The sequence below is a fragment of the Notechis scutatus genome, chromosome Z, assembly GCF_049901735.1.
Source record: "Notechis scutatus isolate UNSWTSFEM ecotype Mainland chromosome Z, rNotScu1.2, whole genome shotgun sequence".
NCBI classification, from domain to species: Eukaryota; Metazoa; Chordata; class Lepidosauria; order Squamata; family Elapidae; genus Notechis; species Notechis scutatus.
Window position 1 is genome coordinate 101,451,295 of NC_142025.1, and position 19,735 is coordinate 101,471,029.

Consider the following 19,735-nt stretch of genomic DNA (forward strand, 5'->3'; position numbering starts at 1 on the left):
GTTGCTTAGCTACAATATTGGGTGGTGTTCAACACAAACTCACAATAAATTAAAAAAGAAAGAAGGAAGCAAAGAAAATTAACCACAAGCAATGACTAATCCTTCTTTCCGATAATAGTAATAGTTTTAAGGTGAAAGTACTTTTGAAAGAAGGTATGGAGAAAAAAAACTTGAGAGGAAAAATTATTATTACTCTGGCTTCTGAACCTGATAGCTTTATTCAATCTCCAGATCAGACGGAAACGCAGTATGTCTCTAATCCCAACCATTGGACAGAAGCAGTAGAAAATGCTATCGCCCTCCATGTTGCTTATGAGTTTTGGGGTTGCATCTGATTGCTCCCTAACAGGCCTTAGACCTGATCCAGCAAGGCTCTCTTGTGTTCTTTAGACCTTTGATCTTCACAAATGCTTGTAGCCTGATCTCTAAAATGGACATGCGGCACTAATTTTCTACTGGTCTTGTTGACATTATGGAGACCTTGTTTTCCATGTTCCTAAGTGGTTCCAATTCTACTGCTGACAGGATCTTTGCCTTTTACCTGAAGTTGGTGTGACTTCAAGGTCACGCTTCACAAAAGCCTTGCGCTTCTCTTCCAGCAGCTGGCTTGGGATCAGCCCTGCACTGCCACCTTCCACATGGCAGGCCTGCAAAAACAAAGGGAGGTTTGAGCATCAAGTAGGGTCCTCAACGGGCATTTCCTCTGTGTAAACAGACAGTGCTAGGCAGAGAAATTCTTGCATTTTCTTCCTACCAATTTTCATTTCATATAATGAAGGAAACTTCTTGATCAACTAAGGAAACTGCTTTAGCTTCTTTAGCTTCTGTGCTTTAGAAACTTCAATAATTAAGGCAAACTTTGGTAACATTCTCAAGAGTGTATGTAGTTATGAGACTGCCCTATCAATCCCTGACCAGTTCGGCCTCCGGTGGTTTGCATTGGCACTCCGTGTTTTCATTAAATTCCAAGGAAAATCGTTATAAAGCAGCTGCTTCTGTGGAACTTTTTTAAATAGTAGGGCTGCTGGCATAGCAAGGCTATGCTACTCTGTCTCCTTGTTTATTTCTAGCATTGGGAAATAATTTCCAATTTTTGCCCATGTTCTATAAACCCACAACTTTATTCTCTCACTGCATCAAAAGTACATGGAAAGAAAGAATAATGGGGTGATCAAATGGAAACAAGGGTGGTCTCACTGCAATGGCAGAAACCTCAAATAATTGCCACCAAGCGGTAGGCAGAATTCAGCATCTCAAAATATATCAAATTTATATTTCTTTGAGGGAGCTCAATTATCCTCTCTGTGATAAGAATCAAACAAAATACGTGCACTGGTAATGCTCAACCCATCCCCAATTCAAATTTGATTTCAAGAGTCACGTGGAAGAGTCCTAAAAAAAACACTTTTAACAAAAAATATAAACTCCCATTTAACAAACTCTGTCAGAAGTATTGATGTCATCCTCTTTTCCACACTCCAGTTCTGGTTTTAGCAGTGGCAGCATCTTCCTATTTGCTTTTAGCACAGCAGTGGCAGCTTCATCATACTGTGCTTCATTTAATATTATATAATTATATTATATTGCCTTCTGACTAACTTCTTCTACCACCTCTTATAACAATCCAGAACAGAGTAAATTTGAGAAAAATGGTATGTGTCTAAGCACAATAAATAGCTTGGCTGAAGTTGGAACAAACTTCCAACATAGCAGGGAAAAAATTTCGTAACATGTAAGAAAGGAGAGCAAGAAGGTAGGGCAATTGGCAGGAATTTTATCACTTCAAAAAAAAAAAAAAAGTGGGGGGGGGGGGTGGAGATGGTGGAGCCATCAGGGGTTTAATTAAGTGAAAATAAGTTGGGGAGATTACAGGTTCTATTCCGCCCCGTTTAGATTTCAATTTACCTTGAATTTGTTTTTCTGGTTCTACCCAAAATACTCTCTCACTAACAAGATGGATTTAACCAGAATTCCCCAACCATTCCGGGTTGGTGGCCTGGAGCAGGGGAAGGGGATGATTTTGTGGGAGGGGCACATGCATGTGCACATGTATGCATGTGCCTGCGAAAGTCATGGCAACGCTTGCGCAAGTGGGGCTGTGAGTACCTACAATGAGGCTCCTGCCTGTGTGCGCACAATGGCGCATGCTTCAGACGGCCATTCATGTGGCCCGATGGCAATTAGCCCATGGCCTGGTAGTGGGCCACAGCCCACAGATGGAGGACCCCTGGATTAAACAATCATCTTGATACAAATGTGCAAAGAGATTAAATTATGCTCCTTTGAACTGAAGCTTGTTAACTTTACTGTAGTACTGAGCTTTTTAGTAAACAGTTATAAATTACCATGAAGGGCTCAAAATATTTTGCTGCCTGAAACAATGTGTGTTGTCCCCATTCTTAACCTATTCCAGGTTACAGATACTACATAAATTAGCAATTGGTCAGAATCCTCTCCATTACACCTAAAAATAGTATGCTAGTTTAGGGATAAAAAATAGACTCTAAGATATTGGCACGGCTGAGGATTCTGGAAGAATAATTGGGATGCTGTTCTGCTCTAAAGACCCTCTACATTAGTCAATTGCCTAGTTCTGCCTTACATTGACCCAATATTACACAGAGTTCATTGACAGACATAAGACTGATGATACCTGCCACCAGTTGGGATCATCCTGGTTGACAATCTGAAGAAGATCTCCAGCTACAAATTTCAGACCAGCTTCCTTGCAGGGAATGAGGTTGTCAGTGACTGGATCATAGTCAAAATGCGCCTTCACAAATATCTGAGAGAGGAAAACGAAGCTATGTAAGAAGAATAGTTCCTTTATACTTTCTACTGTTGCCAAGACTGCCTACCAACTAGAAGTCAATGGCTGGCAATCTTGCAGGCATCCAAAACAGAAATGGCAAGACACTATCAACAAAGATATGCCAGCCACGGGCCTACCCCCTAGAGTCACAACTGACTGTGCGAAGTGGAATTCAATTATCCAAAAAGCGGACCCTGCACTTGCAGGAATACACTAGGAAGAAGAAGGAGATTGTAATAATAAAATATAAAACAAACTAAAAGAAAATAGAATAGAAAGAACTAAAAGAGAAAAAGTTGGAATATAAAAAGAACAGAAAAAAGAAATATATAAGGAAGCGATTTCCAATTTTTATCAATTTTATCATAACACATATAAATAAATTTAGCAACCTTTCACTCCAAGGTCACAAACTTCTCTTTATCCCTTATCCCAGCACTATAAGTTGGATAAAAGAATTGTGAAGAATACAAATCAAAGAAATGATCAAGTCATTGAACTCTAACTTATCAGGTTTGGAACAAAAACAAAAACAAAAACTGGAGATCTTTGAGGAATTGAGATTTATCATTACTGGCTCATTAAGCATTCTATGATCCAGTATTGCTGCCTCATTACATTGATTTGCTTGATATAGTGTAATACTTGTGGACTTTGGAAATAATTCTTCTAAAAGCCTTAATAAGGTAAACACCAGAAAAACGAATTCCTGATTCTACTGTGTTTTTCTTGATCAGAAGAAAGATTAAGATTCACCTACATTGCACAAGTGGCTCCACAAAGCTAGGAATACAGAATGTAAAGCTAAGATAGTAAAATTGTTTAAAAGATGAAAGCGAAAGAAGAGGAGCCCCCTGGTTGTTTTTTCTTTGGCACAATTTACTAATAAATTGCTATCCGTATAATTTCCTAATACATCCTGATCCATGTCTTTTTGTGTGCCGCTTTTCTCAGAATTCATGTTTTCTTACACAGCCCCAGAATTGCATCTCAAAATCCAAAGAAGTGTGCAGTCAAACAGGTAAGCCGTGTTCTTAGCTACGCTTTCATCTGAATACATTGGAATGGCTCAGATTCTGCTTATGCAGATGGCTTGATGTAGTAACTTTCCTCCATTGCTAACAACAGCCCTCTTTGTGACCTGAAAACAACAATCCAACAATCAAAGTCATAGCCTACATATCATCAAAAAGAATCCACAAAATAAGAGCATGGCCAGTACAGGATCCATTCTGCCAGTTGTCTCTTTTTTGAACAATGGATCCTGGCAGTGGAAGGCAGCAAATGAAAAGCACTTGTAGGGTTTTTATTTATTTTTTTCCCCCCTGCATCATAAGACTCCTTTTATTTGCACTCCAGCCAGCACAAAATTGTGGATGTCTCCGGGGAAACAGTCATATCTGAGCCTGTCTGTACAGGACATTTCATTCACACTCCCCTTCCTCCACATACAAAAGCTTGCAGAGATGGAACAAAGACTGGGATTTGTGAAGGAACTCTGAGAGTCCATACTTGTTCAACAACAAAGGTGGAAAGAAATTTCCGTTCATCTCTTCCCCAAATCCCTTCTGGATTTTTCCCTCAACATTTCTACAATGCACGGCATTAAGAATCCAATTCTGTATGTATAGTAAAAGAGAACTGGATGTGGAGTTCATTGGAAAAGAAAATGCAGACTGGGGATTTATTGGCTGAAAGTAGTTGTACATGTACTGCAGGCATGGGCTGAGGCATTGAAATTAGACTAATGTCACTGTCCAAGCATAAATTACAAGTAAGCCCAAGGCAGAGGCTGAAAATGATAAGGCATATTTTTTACTGTGAAGCTAATTTTAATTTAGTAAAAGTTAATTCATGTAGCTATAGCTTGACAATTTTGCTGGGTGTTAGCAAAGTACGGAAGGTCACAGTGAGGGAAAAGGCAATCTATATTCAAGGACCGAAGGTGGAAGCCACGTTTAACCCTTTCTCTGTCTTTTTCCTCTCATGTAAATTGCATCCACAGTAGTCTCTCCAAACTGGAATTCAAATACCCACCTGTGATGGGGATTTCATCCATCTCATCTGTATCCTTCCCCGCCAAAAGTTGAAGCATTAAAGCTAAATACACTACCCATTCTCAACTGACCCTTCCACCATAGTAAAGTGTATTTGTACTCAATTCTAGTTAGAGAAGCTTCCTCCGCACAAGTATAGCTTTACAAATGCATTTACATGCATAAGCTTGCTGGATTTCCATGCACCTTAATTAGCTATCATCTATTTGTTATGCTCATTGAAGTGAAATAAGAAGGGTCTATTAGCAGCTAGTACAGAAGTCCTCAATATGGCATGCAGGGACACCAATAAACCTTCAGTCAGATCTCATGGAATGTATATGGTTCTTTGCTCCTCCTACCTTTAATAGTATGTAGATTTTTCAATACAAGAAAAGATACTTGGTCCTGATTCAAAGCAAAGATCCAAACTTTAATAATATTTTAACTCAAAAAAAATTCATCAGCATGATAATCATGCTTAGAAAAGAAAAACTTGTAGGTGATTTCTGATCTACCTGTCTCCCTCCTCTCAAAAAATAATGGTAAACTGAGAATGACAGAATACATTTGAAAAGTGAAAGGATAGCAAATGTTACATATTTTGTTTCTGGTAAACTGGTGCTGACTCGTTGGCTTTATCTACCATGGCAAAAAATTCAGAGCTGTCACCTTCCAAATAATTTAGGTAATGCCCACAGCACATATCCAAGTCCTAAAAAGGTTAGAGATACCTTTTAGATAGACAGAAACTTTATTTCAGTCATTGTCTAATAAAAAGATATTCAGGAGGGAAAAAAGCAAAGTTAACCCCTAATATCAATGACTACTATTAACTATTAATGGGCAAAGTTTACACCTAATGTGGCAAATTTTTCTCTTTTTTGGAGAGACAGATTTATCATGGCTATTTAACAAATAATGCAAATAAATATTATCAGAGTTCCCCAGAAATTTAAATAAAAGGGGGTAATCAGTTGGTGACGAATGTCCCTGTAGAATTGTCAGCAGAAAAGAACATGGGTTGTGGTTTCTATAGCACTTGTTTGCAAGTTTCATGCAATATACTAAAAGTAACTTAAAAAGTTTGGATTGGATAGAACTGAAGAATGGAAGACAAGAAACAAGTTTCTACAAGAGCTTGCCACAGTGTGATTTATCCGGCTTTGATTTATAACCTTGTACAATTTAACCAATTGTAGTTTATAAAATAAACCATTGTTATTTAACCTTGGCTTAGTGCAATGTACTAATCTGATTTTTTTTAGTCCAAACTTATGTTGCAATCTTTCTCAATCTACTCCTTTCAGAAGTACTGGAACTTTTTTTGAGCATACTGGAGGGGAATTCTGAGATTGGTAATCCCAACACATACGGAAAAGATATAGGTTAACTTTTACACCAGGGCTGTCAAACTCTTGGCCTGTGGGCCAGGTGTTGGCCATGCCTATGCCTGATTTAGCGAAGTCCCAATATGTCATGTAACGCCGCCATGATGACGCAAGTTTGACACCCCTGTTTTACACAGTTTGTGGTACCCCCTTACATGGCAAACCAACAAATATTGATCAGTTTTGAAGTGCCCTAGGGAGAAGTAAGGTTTTTTTTAGCTTTTTTCCACATTCGTGTGTACTCTGAAGGACTAAGAGACAGTTCAGAGGTTCACATGAAAATAAGGACCAAACTGGTTTACGCCAAACAAAAACAGCTGATTTTAAAGTTTTGACTTCTAAGCATGAATTTGCTCATAGCAGTTTTCAGCTCATCTAGGATTACATTAGCAAAGCAATGTGTGGGAAACCTGTAGTTTTTCATTGTCGTGATGACATTAGTGGGCCGTATATAACTGAGTTGACATCTGCTTATTAAATTCTTACACCACTTTGCCCAAAGCACTCATGCATTAATTCATATTTAAATCTCTCCACATGACATAAGGAAAGCTCCATGTGGCGGAGCAGAAATAAAAATATCTTGGCTAAGGAAAAAACAGGGATGGGGAGGACTAGGTCAGGCTAAGTCTCCAGATGTATCTCTTTCCCCTGAGCAGAAACTTATCAGGAATGAAGAATGACATCATTCAGTTTCAATTACAATGAACGTTGATTTCTGATATGTCACTTTCACTTGCTTTAGCCTATAATCCCATTCAAGTTCTGTATTAAGGTGTTATGGAGTCTTTGGCATTTTCTCTTCCTGATTAAGCTCAAGACTTATGCTCCATGCCAACCGTGAGAGGGGCAACATTCTCTTGTTCCACCTCCATTACATTGATGTACTTTTTAATTTAATTTATTTTTTTTTAATTTAAAATTGTTCGGAAACGTTTATAAAGATACTTGAAGGTCATCAGTTTTCCTAACTCTTAATTTAGTGAATCAAATGGGAAAAGAAAGTTGAATTACTCCTTCCCACCACTATTTAACAAGTTTTGATAATTCAGAAATAACTGAACAGCAATACAATCAGCTGAAAAATATGTTACATTCTTGAGCTCAAATATATTGGCTTCCTTGGAAATTTCTATGAACTTGGATGTACTGGAGAACATTTTTTCCCCAGAAGATAAATCAGGAATCTTTTTATCAACACTTTTAAAACCTTATTAAATAGATAGAAATAATGCACAAGGCATTTAGAACAGAGAACTGGAATTTCCTAATACTACAAAATCAGTGGTCTCAGGTTTTAAGAGACAATTACATTTCTTATAATCTTAGCACAAGATTAATTACAGGTAGTCTTTGACTTATGACCACAGCTAAACCAAAAATTTCTATTGTTAGGCAAGACAGTTAAGTGAGTTTTGCCCCATTCAGGCATGATATTCTGCTCTGAAAAAAATCGGGGCCGGCCAAAGAGACCCCCCGCCGCACGCCCGGGAGCGCTCGCTGCTTTCCTCGCCAGGGCTGGGCGGTGGCGTGTTGCACGGAGGCTGGTCTGTGGCTGGCCCAGCTCCCTTTTCCTGCCGCTCAGCGGCCTCCGCCGCACCGCCCGGGCTCCGCTCAGGTATCCGGCTGGGGCTGTCAGGAGTTGCTACCGCACGGCGCAGCTCCACGCAGCTCCAGTCCCGCGTTGCCTCGGGAAAGGAAAGGCAAAACCAGGAGCCGCTGCTGCCGTTGCAAAGCACCGCCGTGGCTCTTCCTTTTTGCCTTTCCCTTCCTGAGGCAACGCGGGACTGAGCCGCGCGAGCTGCGCCAGCAACTCCTGACTCAGGGCCTCCGAGGAGGGGAAGGAGGAGAAGAAGGGGTGGGGGAAAGGGGGGGATTCCCAAAAAAATCGGAATTCCGATTTTAATCGGAAGAATATCATGCCTGCCCATTTTACATTTCTTGCCATAGTTGTTAAATGAATCACTGCTGTTGTTGAGTTACTTGTTAAGTGAATCTGGTCTCCCCATTGCTTGTCAGAAGGTCATAGAAGGTGATCACATGACCCCCCCAGGACACTGCAACCATCATAAATATGAACCAGTTGCCAAGCAACTGAATTTTGATCACGTGACCATGGGAATGCTACAATGATCGTAAGTGTGAAAAATCATCATACATCACTTTTTTCAGTGCCATTATAACTTTGAATGTTCACTAAATGAATGATTGTAAGGCGAGGATTATCTATAATCAAAATTATATGTCAGATAATTGAACCATTTAAAAAAAACACTGTCAAACTCTGCTTTAGAGTTATTCCTTGGGTTGTTTTTTTTCTTATTTGGTTGATTATTCATGCTATGGTGAACCAAATTCTTTGAGGAAAGTTTATTTAAGCTGTGTAGCTAAATTATATATTTTTTAAAAAAATGCAATTTGTCTATTTGTTAAGAAATTTGAATTAACCATGCTTGAACATTTATCACATGTTCCTGGAAAGACATATGTGTAACGGATACTAAAGGTTGGCTTGATAAAAATGTCAACTTTCGCTTTTTCAGTGGCCTTCTTTCAGAGTATTGGTTAGACCAGGGTCCTTAACCACCGGTCTGCAGACCGGTACCGTCCGTGGAACAAGTCCTACCGGGCCGCTGGTTTGCTGGGCGCCGCCATCTTGTTTTGATGAAAAAGTGCTTCCGGTGAGCTTTTCCGGGTAGAAAGCTCACCGGAAGCACTTTTTCATCAAAACAAGATGACAGCGCCCAGCTGATGTCGGTACCGGGCCGTGCCATAAAAAAGGTTGGGGATACCGGGCCGCAGCGTAAAAAAGGTTGGGGATCACTGGGTTAGACGATATAATTTTATATGGTCAAGGTTTGTTTTAAAGATGAGTTGGTTGTATACTTCTTAAATAAACATAATTAGTAGTGTCAAAAATGAATTAGCATTTTCTTTATTTTCATGATGTCTTACATGGGTTCACATATTTTGTTTTTGCTTTTCTAGATGTATAAAATAATAAAAAAAATGTTCTGTATTTTATTCTAAGTAGGAGTGATCACAATTAGCAATATCACACTCAAGAGGTGAGACGAGTTTTCCTACCTGGCGTGGTGGATGTGGCTCCTGGTAACTGGGCAGGATCTTGAGTACAACACTTCCACTTGCATTTTTTAGCACTTCTTGGAGGGCTCGTGGATCACTGCCCACTTCCTGCCCATTCACCTCCTTGATAATATCGCCCACATGCAGCAACCCCTGCTGATCAATCATGCCACCATGCAGGATACGTGCAATGACCAGCTCACCACGCTCCACACGGAAAGTCACGCCCTGGGACGAGAGAAACAAATGCAAACATAGGATCCTACAGGTGACCTTGGATGGTCTGAAAGAAATGACTCTAAGCTAAAGTCAAACCTGGTTAGGCTTCAGGCTAGGCTGTGAAGTTCTTTAAAAGCCTACCTCTTGAATGAAGAAATGACATGCCGTTTTCCTGCTATTTTTAAGAAAATAAGGTGGGTAGGCCATGTAGTCTCCAGGAGTTGACTTTAATTCAAAAGTCTTTGATGAGGATGATGATGATGATGATGATGATGACGATGACATGCCATGAGGCCATGGTCACTTCTTAGCACATAGATTTTCTTCCCAAACTTCTGTCTCCAGCCTGGTCTTTCAATCTTCCAATGGTGCGCCTATCACTACTGTAACTAAGTCCACCAACCTTACTACTGGTCCTTCTCTTCTCTTTCCTTCCACTTCTCAGCATGAGACCCTTCCCTAGGGAGCTGGGTCTTTGCATAGTGTGTCCATAGTAGGTTAATTTGAGCCTGGCCATTCATACCTTGAGAATTTGGGTAGGATATGCTCAATGATCCATTGATTTGTTTGTTTACTTATCCTTTCCTGGAACACCCCCCCACTACAATAAGATAACACAGCAGGATTTAGTGGGGGAGTCAAGAGTCTATCTTTCTAATATTCATATTAGAAAGTGGGGGAGTCAAGAGTCTATCTTTCTAATATTCATATAATGTTTCCCCTTGTCCTGCTCAGTTATCAAAAGCATCTATTACTCATACCTTAGGTAGCTCCCTCATGAATTGCAAGATGAAGTCAATTTGATGTATTGGGAAAGGAGGAACTTTTATATATTCTTCTTAGCCAGTTTGAGACTGGCTAAGAAGAATATATAAAAGTCCTCCTAAGCTTCTCCAAGCTTCCTACTCTTTTTTTTTCTTTAAAGGTGATTTTCCCTTTTTTTTTTTCAAATACATGTTACATCTATAAGGAATATAAGATAGTGAAATGTGGACAGATAGCCAACACATCTCAAATAGGAAGCTTAAAATATCATATGGTTAATATATTCTACTACATAACTAAACATTTAATATGCTATAAAGCAGCGGTCCCCAACCTTTGGGGCACCAGGGACCAGTTCCATGGAGATAGGTTTTTCTGCGGATTTGGAGGGGCATGGTCTTGTATGCTATACGCGATTTCATAAAAGTGAATTTTCCAAAGTACTTGCACAGCAATAGAAGTCATAGGCATCAGCTGGTCTGTGGTTAACACAGCCAGAAATTTTATGGTAAGCATTATGTTCATTTAAAATGTACTACGTCAGTAAAACTAAATACAAACAGTGCAGAAACACTTTGAAAACAATGTTAGATGACAGCAAAATTAGAAGCAGAAATTATAATGACAACGAATCTCCCTCCCTTCTATTCTCTTTTCTTAAATCAGATATTTTCAAAACTTTAAGCATTCTTCCCACTCTCTGATTTTTCAGTTCCTCTCTACATTTTCTTCCCATATTATATACCTGGATACCTAGCTAACAAATTATATCAATTTATAATGACTCAGGAATAGACTGCACTGTCTGATGATTTGGTAAAACAAAGAAGGGGAAATAATTCAATTTATTTCTAAACAATTAGATTCAGACCTCTCCATCATTAACAAAAGATGAATTTTCATTCTCAGGTCAAATATCATAAGTTTGTTTATATCAAACCTGTTCGTGTTTTGTAACACTTTCTTCAGATATCTAATAGGTTTCTCAATACTACCAAATGTTAGATGGTAAGCTCTTTGGGGCAACAATTTTGTTCTCTATATTTGCACATAATTTATTCTGATACTATTAAACAAAAACCCAACAATTGGTGTAAAATTAAGTCTGTAGAAGGCATTTGCTCACCAAGTGTTCTCCAGCAGTCTTACGAATTCCCACCATGCGTACAGCATCTGGTGGAACTGGCTGGTTGTTGAACATGGGGTCCAGGACAGGACTAGGTGGTGGAGTCTCGTAGCTCTTAGAGGCAACAGAATCGTGGGTTTCCAAAAGGGACTGGGAAAAGAGAAAGAAAATGATAGCGACAGAGCGGGGGAGGCGGGGGGAGGGAAAGGCATAATCAGCTGAGATCAGAAACTGGCTAAACAAACACATGGGGGAGGGAGTGACTAAGGCTAAGATGGGCAATTTCAGTGGGTCTCCAAATGGTCTTGAATGCCAATGCCCATCAAATCCAAATAGCTATCCAGTAGGAGGACAGCATTAAAGTAGAAAAATATATCTGCCCTCCCTAAAACACTTTCTCATGGAAATACTGTAAGCTTAACTAGCCCAGTCGTAAAACATTTAGGCACAAACAAATGTTGATGATAACATTAAATGATCTTAAAAGTGAAGCAAAGGTATTGGAAGATACTCTTCTATCCAGAAAGAGTAACATTCCAACAGTGACTGTTCTTAAAGACTGCTTTAATTCAATAAGCTACTGCATTTGTAGTGTCACTCTCATTTTTGTCATCCTAATTTTACCATAAGCAAATCAATTATTATATTAAATGTAATGCCTAGATTCAATATATATTGTCTATGGATATGGGCTTGTATATTGTAATTTAATAATATAATTTACTAGTTAGAGACATTGGGTCCTTGCCCTTTTTTTATAAGAGGCAGCAAGATTTTTATAGTGCACTGAGCACTCTGTGCTTCAGATTGGAAAATTGTGTTTCACCAAGAATTAACCATTTGGCAACCTGGAAGTTTTTGCCAATCTACCCACCTCTTTGTGGATGACTGCCTCTCATGATGAGAATCTCCTACAGGGGTGGGTGCTGGTCAAAATTAAAGTCCCTCTGGAAAAACTCCCTCATTTTTCCAAAGCAGTCCTTGCTTATTGACAATAATTGTGACTGGGAACTTTCAATAAGCAATGTGGTCATAAGGTACAACATCATGTGACTGCACTGACTTACAATGCCATTTCTAGTAGTTCCAGTCGTCCTTGCTAGGCAAATCCCACATAATCGCATGTCCCGCGATCATCATTTGCAACCTTCTGGAGATTTCCCCATTGACTTTGTCAGAAGCCAACAATAATGGTTGCAAATAGTGATCATGTGACCAAGGCATAATGTGATGTCATCATTGCAAGCCAATCACCAAGCATGCCAAATTGCAATTGAGTGACCATGGAGATGCTGCAACATCCTCAACCACAAGGATCTGTTATAAGTGCCCAATGCTCATTAGTACCTACTTTCTGACACACCAGCAAATCCTAATCCACTCTGCTGGTTCCAAAGTCCAGAATGGTCACTCAATAAGAGACATATTTTCTCCATTTTGTTCAAGATTTTAGATCTGTAAACCAGTTTGTGATTCCAATTTGTCATATTGTTCCCAGCATAGTCCTTGCTTCTGTTCCTCCAGATGCATCTCACTTTTCCTTTGTGGATCTTTGGTCTGCTTTTTTAAAGATTGTCTATATCCTAATGCACAATAAGGTATCTGTTTCCTTACCGCTATCAGAAACACCAGTGCACCATGCTTGGCTGTCCCAGGGATTCCAGAACCCTTTAATTTTGTCCTTCTGTGAAAGAGCTACTGTGGTTTAATACGGAGACAAGCTCCTGATTGTAACTCCCTTCTAGGAGTTGTGTCAAAAGACATCCCTTGACTTGTGCATCCCTCGTGGCATCCAAGTCATAAAGTAGCCAAAGGAAAACTAGACTTTTTGTCTTTACATGTTCTCCTATCTGGACCATCATATATACACTGAAATTTACCCACATTTTTTGCTGTCTTTCTTATCTCTATCCAGCTTCTAGGCAGGCTCTGAAGAGTTTCCCTAAGACTGCAGGTTGTCATCCATGGGTTGCTGAAAATTTTGCCTTAACTAAATCACTGCATCCGTTCAATGCAGAAACCAATTCCAATCCCTTACAGTGGGATCGGGAAGCAGAACTAGCAACTTCACTTTTAAGCATACATGTTTTTGCAGCTCCCACATTAGGATGACCTTTTTTTTTAAAAAAAAAAATCTTTTTACACTGGTGTCAAACTCAATTTCATTGAGGGCCACATGAGGGCTGTGTTTGACCTCAGGGGCCCATGGTGGGCGGGGCCAGAGGGGCATGGCCAGATCAACATCACTCAGGTCAGGGGTGCCTGTGATCGTGCTCTGCCAGGGAAAACAGGCTCCCGACCTCCATTTTTGGCTGCAACGGCCTTCTACAAACCTCTGCCAGCAAAAACAGAGCATGGAAGGGCCATACATGGCCCTTCTGGGCTCCGTTTTCTCTGGCAGAGGCAACTGTGGGCCAGTCCTTCACTGTTTCCAAGGCAACCCTGTGGGCCTGATCTAAGCACCCCGTGGGCCAGATCTGGCCTACAGGCCTTGAGTTTGACACCCCTACTGTATTGTGATGAATACCAAGGACTGCAAAGAAGATGCTGATTCAACTGGCTACTCTGCCCCCTTTCTAGGCCAGTGGAGTTCCTCTCAATTAAGCTTGGTCCAGTTATCAAAGGATTTCCATCTTGTTTCCTCACTTTGATTTTTCTGATACTTCTCCTGGCCACTCGAATTTCATTCTTTTCTTTACTGGCGTTTGCCACCAGGATCCCAATGGAAAATTAGATGCTGGATGTTCTGGGTATTCCCTTCATGCTATTTTTCTTTGCCTGAGATACTTAAGCTTTAGTGCTGCTGCTTTTGCTTGTGCCTGCTAGTTGGCATAGGGACAAACTGCAATTATTCACCCAGATTCTAAAATATGCTTATGGCATTTGTCATTCTTTTGGTACTCTCTGGTGGAAGAGTTCCTAACCTCTGCAGGAACCTCAGATTCCCATGCTCGTTTAATTCATGCTTTGCTTCAAGCTTTTTTGTTGCTATAATGTAGCTATTGTCTGGGGTAAAGCACACAGCAACAGATGACCCTGAAGTTGCTAGTGGAAATCCGTGCACTGGTAGACGTGCACAGTGGCACGCAAAAAACAAGGCTGTAGTAATCTTAGCTGCCATACAATCCAGAGATTTATTTGGAGCTTACTCTCAAGTTGTTACAAGGCCTGCACCCACTCTTGTAAATACTGCTATTGGAAATGGGCATGGAATGCAGCAGAATCCACAGGGACCTGGCAGCTTCTGAATAGAGGCGTAGTAGAATTAGTGAAATTCAGGTTTCGTATAATATATAGGGGAATTCGCACAAAGAGGGGAATAGCTTAGTCTTATTTTGTCTGACATCTGATTGGTTATGCTCATTCTGACCAATATGCCATTACACAACATGGATTCATGGGAACCTACTAATTCTATAGCCTGACCTTGGGCACAGTGATGTCTCTGAGTCTTACAGATGGAATTTGCACTCTATGAAAAGGTGAGTTCTGGGTTTGTTTGTTTGTTTGTTTTGTGGCTGTAGACTGTATTTTTTTTAAAAAAAATAGATGGAGACATACCCTGTCACCATGCTAATAACAGGGAAACAGGGAAACAAAGTTATTTTGTTTCTAAGAAGGCTTGTCTTACTCATCAGATTGTGATACAGATACTTAATCCACCATTTCAGGAAACCAAAACCATTTGCAAAGCTTTAGGGATTAAGTTATAATTCTACACTCCTTGTCCCTCAAAGGATATAGTTATATAGAAGAGTATAACCAAGACATTAAAACTCAATTAACTATAATCACAGCAGATATTGGCCTTGTTAATGGCCAGAGGCTTTCCTTACATTCCCATACATACATGGGAATCAGAACAGTCTCCAGCAGAAATCTCTTCTCCCCTTTGAAACAGATGCCAGGACCAGCCAACCTCAACCAACAACTGCAAAAAGAAGCTAAAATAACTTAGGCAATGGATTGACCAGTATTGCTTGTCTTTAATATAAGAAACACTTCCAGCCATCTGTAGTGACAATGTGCCACTCTGTATGTCAATGTTGCTCAACCTTGATGACTTTAAACTGTGTAGACTTCAAGTTCCAGAATTCTCCAACCAGAAAATCTTAAAGCCACCACAAGAAACACTGCCTTATGGACTTCTGGTTTGAGCTTCTTCGGTGACAGACCGAAACCACATCTCTGCGCGGTTTTGATCCGTGCTCGCCGCTGGAGCACCCCAAGCCGGCTGGTTTCGGGGCTAAGCCACCCCGTAGAGGTGGTGAAGAAGGGGGAGACTGCCTGCAGGGTTGAGGAGAGCTGCATCTCTCCTCCCCAGCTGGTCATTACTCCCTTTCCCGAAGGTGGTTGTAGTGGTGGTCAGAAATGGCCACCACAAAGAAGAACTCAACTGGAAAAGAATGTGCAGGAGGAAGATAGGAAGAGAAAGTTTTGGTTGACCAGGTCAAACAGCAAAAACAACAATAAGGTACCCTGGAATTGAAACTATTAAAAAAAAACCAATAACATTGTTCCCTAAGAAGTTTTTTAAGCTGCGAAGGAAAGAGAAAAGGGAAAAGATTTGGGTTTTTTTTTCTCCTTTTCCTATACTGACAGCTAAGAGACTTAAGCAAGAAATTGGGAAAAAAATCCACTGACATTAATAGGCATTTAATGCTGAAAATAAACAGTCAAAGGGATAATAAAGATTTCTGGATAATTAAAAGCTTTTGAAAACAGGAAAGGAGAGAAAAAGAATAAAAGGGCAGGATCTGGAAGGGAGGAGACTGCCTGGAATTAAAAAGAACTTATAGCAAAATCTCAACAAGACTTCCAAAAGATACATCTTAACTGAAACATCGCAACAAAATAGTAAAACCCCAGGAAGAGAAAGTGGAAAAAGAAATAAGAAGAAACAGCTTGGGACTATTTGGATTACTTGGTGATCTCTGGATTCTTGGTTATTGTATTTGAATGACTAAAATCAATCGGGTTGTTGTTTAAAACTGTTTAAAATGGCTCCACTTTTAGAAGAACTGAAAATGGAACTTAAAAAGTACAAAGAAGATGCACAAGAAGGGAGAGGTTCTTTTGGCTTCGTATTTCAGTTCTTAGAAATGGAGATTTGGAACTATGAAAAACAACAAGAAATGCCTGCAGAACAAGAAGATTGCGACAAAGAAGAAGCCATCTTTAATGAACAAGTAATCTTAGGTGGGGGGAAGGAAAGGGGGAAAGAGAATGAAAAGTTTAAGATTGGGAAAAACAACCCAAAAAAGAATAGAGTGAAAAATAAGTATAAAATCAGAAAGCAACAGAAGAGGGAAATGCAGAAGAGAGAATTAGAAGTAGAGAGACAAGGGGTAAAAAGGGGAGGGAGAAGATGAGAGGGAAGAAAGAAAGGAAAAGAAGTTATAAAGGACAGAAACAAAATATAGAGAAACAGGGCCTATTTAGAGATAATGGGTGAAAATCTAATGGAAAAAGGGATTCTGCAAAGGTACATAAGATAGTATTGTTATATTAGAAATAGAAATAATTTCAGAAAATATGAAACAATGTATGATTAAAATGTTTGATAAAATAGCTATCGTAACTCAGTGGAATGCTTGTCAATAAATAAATGTAACAAAAGGTATATTTAATGATTTACAAAACATATGTGAAGAGAAATAAGGGAAAAATTAATTATGGAGATTATATGTGTCTTTAAGGAAGTATGATATTTAATTGAAAAGAAATGTTAAAGATGTTAAGATTTTAATGATTATTAATGATAGAACTGAATTGGAGTGGAATGAGGGTTTATAATTACATATATTTATAATCCTTTTTTTAAAAGAATATAGTGTGTATTATAAGAATGTACCAAGCAGAATTTGATTGGAAGTTATGTATTATGTATTATATTGAAGGTCATAACCTTAAGGTATATATTGAAGTTTAAATAAGAGTTGAATGGATATAATTAAAAGATATAAAGGTGTCATACTCCAATTGGTAACTACAGGAGAACATTTACTTAATGAGAAAAGATAATATGAAATTGAAACAGAACAGACAAAAGTATAAATATAATGATTTGAATTGAGATGAGATAATCAAAATAAAATTGAGAAAATTAAAAGAGGGGAAAAACTATATAGAAAATGTAGAATAGTATATGATATGGAATAGAACACAAAAATGAGCATGAAATTGAATGTGTGTCTGTATAAAGAAGTTCAACCCGGGACAATGCTATTTTCAAAAAAGATGTTTTACTTGTATTTTGTATGTGTGCAAACCCAAATAAAACTTTATTTAAAAAAAAGAAAAAGAAACACTGCCTTATGATCCAGAAACTACATTCTTCTCCAAAGATATTGGAAAAATAATCTGCATAAGGCAACAATAGACTGAACCTGCCAAGTGTTGTTGACCATTCACATTGCAGTAACCTACCTGAATACATCACACTGCTAGTTTTCACTCAACTATTTAGATTTACTGCAGATCCCTTGAAGCCTCTGCTTCAACACAATATTCTTTCAGCTCTTCAGAATGTTTTCTGCTTGCTTATATTAAATGATCTCTGGCTTTATATACAATCTAAATACCTATGATGAGGGTAGAAGATTGAGTCTTGGGACCGAACACACTGATTGCCGTATTTTGCAGAATAGTGAAGCTATTATTTGGTAACCACCCTTCATTACATATGAAAACCATTTGCAATGACATACTTATAGGATGGGAACAGCAGAAAAAAAGAAAGAAAAAAGAAAAAAATATATTCCCTTTGCTTGTCTCAGTTTATGCTAATTCATTCAATAAAACTAAATGGGTGGATGAAAATACTGCATGTGAATATATTTTAAAACCCTATTGGTTGCATTTTGGGTAAAAGGATATTTCCAGAGAAATGATATTTTATGGGAGAAGCAAGTAAAATGACATCCTTTGTGTAGATTAAAGCAGAGCAGATTCTCCATTTCTCTCCAAACCATGATCTTAATTTACTCTTCCAAACAACAGCATTCACATTAATAACTTGATAGAAGGCCTCATTTACTACTTAGAATGTAATTGCAACTCTTCTTTAGCTTCTCCTCGCGCATGGTCAAAATTGTATTAACTCATAGCACAGCAACAACATACAAATTATTCGACATCACATATAAAAGCTTCTGGGCTCTTTTATATTGTGATAATAAAACTTACAAAGTCTTGCCCTGGGTTGGGTGATTATATCCAAATACTTCCCTAGTCTGAAAGCTATTTGCTTTCAGTTGGGAAAGCAATTTAACTTGAGAAATTTCACCTACAGAGCATGAAAACAACGTATGTTGTATCAGAAACTCAAAAAACAAGATTTTCCAGTCATGAGAGCTATTTCCCCGTATTAGGAATCTCGAAAACAAACAGGCTTTATTTTAGATTTGAGACCCAGTTTAGTGTACTGGCAACATGGAGGAGACCATGAATCCCTATTTACGCACAAAGCCAGCTGGGTGACTGAAGGCGAGTCATTTCTTTCAGACACAGGAAGGAGGCAATGGCAAATCATTTCTGAAATATCTTGCAAATATATTTTTGCAGGGACTTGTTCAGGCACTCTCTGAGAATTCGATATGATTGAAAGGAAGAAAATAAAACATAAAAGCCTTATGTTAATTTGCAACTTGTTTTTTTGATGCCTCCCTTGATTGTAGCCCTCTAGATTTACTGATACCATGATAGCAATATTGTTTTTACATAGACAAAAGGAGAAACATAGAAATAGGATGTTCAGATTCTAAAGAATACTATAAAAAATCCATTAAATTACAAACATCAGAAATAACAGCAGATAGAATTTTTCATGGCTTACTTTTCCCTACCTTGGGGACATGAAAGAAAACTTTTTTGAATGGGGTGGCTATATTATTATCTTCCTATTAAACACTGTCATCTTGGTTTTCTATTGTGAAATATGTGCAACAACCACACTTCATTCAAAGTTTAAAACAGCCAATATAGAACTCCAAAGAGAGAATTTTGGAAATTGGACAATGAGAAAGAAATTAAATTACACCTATTCCTATAAAAATAAACACATGAAAAGTGAAGAAAAATGAAGATGGTAGAACACTGTGTTGCTCCAAAGTGAGGACTCTGTATTGGGAAGATGGTGTTGATCTAGACACCCAATAAGCCATCATATTTATAGTGCCAGCAGGATTACCTCCCCATCACAACCTGATTATCAAAAACATGTTAATGACATCCAATCCATTATTCAGTCATACTGTTTAAATGTATATTATCATTTTTATTGAATTGAATACTTTAT

General features: G+C 38.6%; 1 protein-coding gene across 17 annotated transcripts in view; it reads right to left on the reverse strand.

Annotated features, from left to right (window-relative positions):
- The window catches only part of MPP2 (MAGUK p55 scaffold protein 2), a 94,288-nt gene that overhangs the window by 28,494 nt on the left and 46,059 nt on the right, over positions 1-19,735 (reverse strand). For all 17 annotated transcript variants that reach the window (XM_087947057.1, XM_087947052.1, XM_087947050.1 and 14 more), the window contains 4 exons: positions 11,437-11,586; positions 9,327-9,554; positions 2,654-2,785; positions 542-647 (listed from right to left, as the gene is read on the reverse strand). In XM_087947057.1, coding sequence (XP_087803183.1) covers positions 542-647; positions 2,654-2,785; positions 9,327-9,554; positions 11,437-11,586 — 616 coding nt within the window. The remainder of the gene's footprint in view (positions 1-541; positions 648-2,653; positions 2,786-9,326; positions 9,555-11,436; positions 11,587-19,735) is intronic.